This window comes from Octopus bimaculoides, chromosome 21 (assembly GCF_001194135.2).
Source record: "Octopus bimaculoides isolate UCB-OBI-ISO-001 chromosome 21, ASM119413v2, whole genome shotgun sequence".
In the NCBI taxonomy this organism is placed as follows: Eukaryota; Metazoa; Mollusca; class Cephalopoda; order Octopoda; family Octopodidae; genus Octopus; species Octopus bimaculoides.
This window is the reverse complement of record NC_069001.1, coordinates 33,010,851-33,018,541: the sequence shown is the minus strand read 5'-3', so window position 1 is coordinate 33,018,541 and position 7,691 is coordinate 33,010,851. Positions and strand designations below refer to the sequence as shown.

Here is a 7,691-nt window from a genome sequence, read left to right as displayed (position 1 = left end):
CATTAAAATAAATAAATAAACTTTCCAGAGTTCCAATATCTGATTCCCTCTACTCCACCAAATTCTTTGTTTCTTTGTTTTCGATTAAAAAAAATTTTTTTTTTTTGCATAAGTGTACGTTTTTAAATTCGGAGACGATTCTAAGGTTTTAATCCTCCTCCTCGCTTCCTCCCATGCTGGGATAAAGGAAGCTTGAGAAGTATACTAGTGAAAGTTTACAGTGTGAAAACAGTAAAGTGGTTGGTGTTAGGAAGGGCATCCAGTTGTAGAAACCAGGCCAAATCAGACTGGAACCTGGTACAGCTCTGCAGCTTGCCAGCCCTGGTCAAATCATCCAACCCATGCCAGCATGGAAAACAGACACTAAATGATGATGATGTGTGTACTTGTATATATACATGCATCTAAATATATGTGTCTATGTGTAATGTGTAAGTGCATGGTTGTGTATTAATATGTAAACATATGTGTATAAATGTATGAATTTGTACATTTATAAGTAAATGTATATAAAAATATAATAGAGATCCAATATAGGTGGAATCAACAAAAAAAGTACCCCATTCAGTGAGAGATAAATATCAATTTAATACACATACTGAAAGAGCTACTAATAGTTTCATGCATTTATGATACATATCTATAAAATACGCCATGTATCTCCAAGCAATCTTTCAGGCTCTGTTTATGCATTTGTGGTTAGAGCAGCAGACTCGCAGTCAAGGGATCGCGGGTTTGAATCTCAGACTGAGCAATGTGTGCATTTATGAATGAAACACCTAGGCTCCATGCGGCTTCAGGAAGACTAAGGAAAAGACTGTTGACATAGTCAAGGTTAGAGAGATACACACTGCCGATGTTTTGATCACTTCTGTTTGATGGTTAAGCACTTGTCTTGGACAGGCTCAAGGTTTTGCCTAAGGATATAATCTGAATGACTCTTACTGTTGTTGGAAACTGCTTAGTTGGACTATCTTACAGGTAATAGCACCTTCACTAACTGAGTTTTTATGTGAAGATAAAATCAAATTATTCTTTAAGTGGTAGGTTCTATTGGATTTTATATACAGCCAAGATTTCTTTCCCTGTGGGGAATGCACACTGCTCAGGTCCTTCAATAAGTAAACGGATTTACTCTATCAATACATGATCCAAGATCATCAATTTTTTCTCTATGCAACATATTTCAAATTTTCAGCTCGTCATTTCAATATAGAACTTCAATACTTTGTCTTTCTGCTTTTTAAGGGGTCATTTCAAACCCAAACTTCTCGATCACGTTTACACAGCTGCTGAGATTTTGCAGCAACTTAATTTTCTAAGGTATTGACAAGGTTTCCCTTTTTTCCTTGCATGATTACTCATAATGATATATGCAGGCTGTTTTAGCATTTTCAACACCAAGTGTAGCCCTGCACACTTGGTAAATAATGCAGGCACAAAGATGTTGTTATGACGTCTGCTGACAACAAACTGATACCAACAAACTAGGCTAAACTAGGAAAGCCCAGCCCAGAGCAGCAAAGGTCACTCTTAACAGCTGACAGCCCGACAAGTGACCCGCAACAGCTGTACATCACCCGTAAACATTTCAAATTTTTACTCGAAATTTTCAATTTGTGGAGCTTCTCTCATTCAAAAATCTTTCAGAGTTTAGAGACCTTGGATATCGGACTATCAACCTGTAATGATATTAGATTACTGTAGGAATTCTCGTCAAAACATGCAAAGGAGAAACAAAAATAGCAATGACTTTATGCATACTTTTACGTTAAAAGATATATAAATATTTTAAATCTCTAAATGGTTTTGTAGAAGTTTCTCGTTTATCAGACATTTATTGCTGTATTTAAAAGAAAAATAACAAAATAAAGAAAAAGAATTCTATTTATCTCGACTCCTATTTCTGGGTTAATTTTCTGAAAATAGACCTTATATACAAGAAATATAAAAGGTATCAGCATGTATTAAAGAGATAACGATTCCAAAATTGTTTTTGTTTTTTTTTACTTTTTGTATCACCCCGACACGTGTGCGTGCGTGTGTGTGTGTGTGTGTGTGTGTGTGTGTGTATATATATATATATATAATCTCTAATCTTTCAGATTACTATCACTGAATTACAGTCACTAAAGGCGCATTGTTCCCCAGTTGATTATTTACGTCACAACCGACAGACATTTTGAAATCCGACAGCTGAACATTAAACAGCATCATGCACAACAACAACAACAACAATAATAATAATAATAATAATAATAATAATAATAATAATAATAATAATAATAATAAGCATCGTCATTAAAAACGTCTAAATAAGCCTCGCAACTTATAAGAAAGACCGAAAGAGCAAATCAAAAAGCCCGACGATATCAACAATACAAAAGAAAAAAAGCAGAACTTCAGAACATTGACATATCGTCATCAATAACTGTTGCAACAATAAATAGGTATTAACAGCAACAAAATATGCATTATAAGACGCAGTAATCACCTCGTACATTGGCATATGGTCGTAATTTTGTGAGGATGAGGGTGTAGTTGGTACTTGACTGGTAATATATTTTATTGACTCTGCAAGGACAGCAGACAAAAATCAACCCCTGCCATCAAAACGTTAAGGGATATAACTAGCTACTGCAAAACATTTAGTTCGGCCCATTACTGTTTTGCAGCTCATCATTTAACACTAAAGACAACACCAATTCTAATACTTTATGTTAACAAAACATAAGCACAACTGTACAATATCAAACTCTCTCTTGCGTGTACACACACCCTTACAAATTATATATATATATATATATGTATATATATATATATATATATATATGCTGGCATAAAAATTAAATCTAATGTTTGTAATTCCAGTATGAACTATTCCTTTTTCCCTGCGTGATTATGCTGAGTGGTTAAAGGGGAGCTGAAAGGTAGGATGCTGTAGTCTGTCCCAGGAACATTAGCGGCCTAGGTGAAGTGAAATAGCAACAACCAGGAAATCAGAATGGGCTGTAGCCAGCAACTGAATGAATATGTACGAGGTAGAGTGAGAGATTCATGAATATGTTCATTACACGTGAACATATTTTATAAACTGTATCATATTTAAAGATTCAGTTGCTTCTAAGGTAGTCGGAAATTGGCTAGCAAGGAATAGAATGTAAACAAACGGCATGTGTTAACTCAGTGGAGCCATTGAAAGTGTCCAAGAACACCCCTAGTGTTAGGGTTGCCATATCAAGATGCCCGTCGTTAAGGGGTTGCACTGGACGGCTCTGTCTCCTCACCATTCAATGATGCACCCTCAGATTTACTCCACTTTAGCATTATTACAAATTAATGCCAACCCAGAATATTCTGAAGCACACCCAGGCACTAAAGCCTGCATATCAATAAACAAATAGAAGTAACATTGATTTGTAACACTGCTGCAAGCCTAAGAAGAGAGCAGAGACAATTATGACGACACCCTGCACTATGCTAGTACTTATTTTATCGATCCTGGAGGGGTGAAAGTAAGCGTCGACCTCAGCAGGGCTTGAATATAGGACGTAAGGAGGCGTAAATAAATGCTACACGGTATTTTGTCCGGCTCTCCACCGATACTTCACTTCTATCATTTACGATAATATTAGAATTAAAAATAGTGTGAGCAATTAGCAAAATTAATAGAGCCTTGACATGATGGCTTTCGGAATTTTGTTCCGGTACATTGCTTTCTGGGCTGAAATTCTACATGGGTGAACTTTGCCCTTCATCCGTCTACGGTCGATGAAATATAATAACAATGAAATATTGGGGGTTGGTTTTATCGATTATACCCTCCCCGAAAATATGTTGTCTTGTGTCAATGTAAAAAATCAATATTGAAATAAAGGGACTGCCACAGATTTACGAGTTATTTGGCTGCTGAGCAAATCGGTGATTTGTAGCTGGTCATTGGCAATGCATGTATCTGTAATCAAGACAACTCTTAACGGTTGAGTTCACTTAGCTAGGTAACGTGGGTCGCATAATTCAACAGTGTAAACAGCAACAATTGCTCACTGTTCAATTCTTTTGGAGACAAAAGAGAGAGAAAAAAACTATCAGAAAAAGACCAGCGCCGGTCACTCGTCGGTTTAATGCAGGAACTAACAATAATAAACAGAGTCAACGAGGAGGCCGTTAAGTGATCACTCGGCCCGCTAGAATATTTGGTCTTAAATATACTGTCAAGAAAACTAAAAGATGTGCGTGATAGCCCCGACCGGAATACCTTTGAACATAGATCTATTCAAGACTGAACTGAATCGAAATGACAACAGAAAATGATAAACATCGACTTTATTGATCCCAATGATTCGAAGAAAAAAAAAGAAAAAGAAAAACATTAGCTGGAGAAAAAGTATAAAAGATAATTTAAAAGTAAGGATACCACACAGTAAATATATTGACTTGACGGAGTAGCATTAAACAGAGTATCACATAAATAGACGACATGGTGGGTAGCTTTTATTTTTCTTTAAGGAAATAATGAAAAAGAAAAAAACATATTTCAAGAGACAGGTGTTTCGTGGAATCAAACTGCACACAACGTTGCAAACAAATATTTACTGTTTTCATTTTTTTTTTCTTACAAGGTAGAGTTAACTTATATAGTATATGGAGAACTGTTGACCGCATCGACTGCAACATATTACTGACATAAACTGAACATGTATAAGAAATAAACTGAGCATGTATAAGAAATAATCTAAATACAGTCACACATTGAGTCAGCTTTATATATTCCCTTCAGCTGTCTTCACCAACCTGGTAATAAATTGTAGTAATTATTGATTGTTTTGGAAGCAGAAGCCAAGTGTCAAAAGATCTTAGTATTGCTATTTATTTCATTGATTCTGTCCCCGCCAAATTCGAACTCAGAACGCAAACGAGGGATAGAAAAAATAACAAACAAACAAAAAACATGCTCCTCGGTTTCAGCTATATATACTACTCTTAAATTATACTGAAAAACAAGAAAATAAGCATACAAAAAATATATATATAACTGCACTTACCAGGGTACTTTTTACCCATAGTTTTCAATACTTTTTCTAAATCTTTCAGCAGTGACATTTCTTTTGTGTTCTTCATAACAGACCGACAACGTTACTTCCTATTAGGCCTTTGAAACAAACAACTTCGGAGTTGTTTCTGTTATTGTTGATAATTTCCAAAGAGTTCCTCACTTTTGGTCCAAAATCTCACAATCACCCCCGCCCATGACGTCATCAGACAAGATAAAACAAAATGAATAAAGAAGTGAAATTGTTATAAATAAAATAAATAATCTAACTGGTATTTTTCTTTAAAAGAATATACCTATAAGGTAAATAATACTCGAATACAAAAATTAACTAGTTTCATTTACAAAATTATACAACAGAGAAGCGGTAGTAAGTGGTGTTGGTGAGATAAATATACCTTTCTTTTCCTAAATCTGTGTATCTATGATAAGTTTGTGTGAGTGTGGTTGGATGAATGCGTTTAGCTTTTCTTGTCTTTCTTTCAGATTATTCCTCAGATTCCAGAATAGGAAACAAACTATGCTTAAAACTCTATACACAAGTTGAACATTAAATTGCATTAATTATAAATAATAAACAGATTTATAACATTTAAAAAATAAATACATTTCCTCGCGGTAGTGTGCTCAGAGAAGTTTTGGAAGGAATATACAAATTATGCTTGCATGCGGGCTTCGAGGAGAAGGAAGGAAAAATATAAGCTATACATGTACTAAGAATCACCAGCATCGCTCTAACATATATACACGCACGCACGCACGTACGCGCGTGCGTACACACCAATTAAACACATATGCATGAAGTGTATAATCAAGCGCACAGATATGAAGATACACACGTAATTGAACACGCAGGCAGGCACAACCGCGCGCGCGCGCGCAAACATATACATATAAATATTTATACATATACAGATATAGATCATCATCATCGTTTAACGTCCGCCTTCCATGCTGGCATGGGTTGGACCATATATATATATACGAATATACATACATATATACATACACACACATACATAAGTACATAGTACATACATATATATATATATTACATACGTCTGTGTGTGTGTGTGTGTGTGTGGATATATATATATACATACATACATATGAATATGTAATCCAAATAAGAAGACAAAGAATAAATTTAAGCATATCTTTAATGACCAGTCACAATTGCCTCAGTGCCACCTTGTTTTTAATGTCATTGCATGCAAAAGTTCCAAGTGAAAAGTTGTATAAAATTTGCAGTTTTATATATCAGAATGGCATTTCATCAGATTTGCACCAAAAGTTGTGCTCTTACATAGGAATAACGTATATAAAGGGTGTTTGGGTTAAATTTGACAATTTTTTATGTCTTCTTTTTCCAGGAACAGCTTGACATATTGGAGAACAGTCAATTGCATTGGAAAGCATAAAGATTAAAGTTGTAGTTGAAAAAATGTTAGCTAACACGGAAGACGGGAGCCATCTGCATATTGGAAAACATTTACCTATATCATGATGATTCAAAATACCAACATCAAGACTGCTACTCAATTCTCTGTGAACACTAAGGCGGTGAGCTGGCAGAAACGTTAGCACGCCAGGTGAAATGGTTAGCAGTATTTCATCTGTCTTTACATTCTGGGTTCAAATTCTGCCAAGGTTGACTTTGCCTTTCATCCTTTCGGGGTTGATAAATTAAGTAGCAGTCGCATACTGGTGTCGATCTAATCAGCTGGCCCCCTCCCCAAATATTTCAGGCCTTGTGCCTAGAGTAGAAAAAAATGCTCTGTGGACATTATAAAGGCTTTAAGACATGATATGCACAGCTGCAACAGAGACTACAATGCTATAGCCAGCAGTCTTTTTGGATTTATATCCAGTGAGGGTGATGTCATGCTACCACACGTTTTTGATCAGGGCCTCAAGCTCAATTCAAACACCTATATGAAACTGCTGAAAGGTCGTATGTGTGGGAGCCACATTCCATTTCTTGCTATGCATCAAGAAAGAGTCAGAAGTGGTTGCTGGAGAATATCTACATCATGAGCCTCAGTTTCTGGCCTCCTTATTCCTCCAATTGTAATCCCGTGAATTACTATATGTGAGTCACAGTCAAGAAAGACACCAACTGCTCTGCTTGCAACACCAAGATCAAGAGGTGTTTGAACATCTTCCCAGGGACACAGTGAGGAATGCATGCACCAGGTTCTGGAGCCATCATGAGACCATGGTGGAAGCAGAGGGTGGTTACTTTGAGTAAACTGTTATCTCGCAACCATAATCAAGTTGATATTTTTTTTTCTTCTTTGAAATAACTTATATTTTCGGATGGGATATTGTGCTTTCTTTACCTTTTATGCAAACTATCAAATTTAGCCTGAACACCCTGCATGCAATACACACGCACATGCGCACATAAAAACAAGTGAATGAGCAAACAAAATAAAACAGTACTCAACACATTTGGGTGGAATTACATGTATTTAACAACAGTCTGATTCAACTCCACACGCCTTGAAAGTTCCGTTGTGCATAGGACATGTCCCTATCATCAGATGTTCCAAGGCAAAGTCTATGTGTCCATGAAACTTGGTCATGTGGAGCTGAATTACACTATATATATATATATATATATATATATATATAT

At 35.8% G+C, this 7,691-nt stretch overlaps 1 protein-coding gene across 4 annotated transcripts in view; it reads right to left on the bottom strand.

Moving 5' to 3' along the window:
- LOC106880510 (potassium voltage-gated channel subfamily H member 8) overlaps positions 1 to 7,691 on the bottom strand; it is a 136,251-nt gene that overhangs the window by 83,243 nt on the left and 45,317 nt on the right. Inside the window, exon 1 of one of the 4 annotated variants that reach the window (XM_014930489.2) lies at positions 5,046 to 5,258. The exons of the other annotated variants lie outside the window; for them this stretch is intronic. Within the exon in view, the coding sequence (XP_014785975.2) occupies positions 5,046 to 5,121 (76 nt within the window). The 5' untranslated portion in view covers positions 5,122 to 5,258. Of the gene's footprint in view, positions 1 to 5,045; positions 5,259 to 7,691 lie in introns of those variants that run through there. 4 annotated transcript variants of the gene reach the window in all.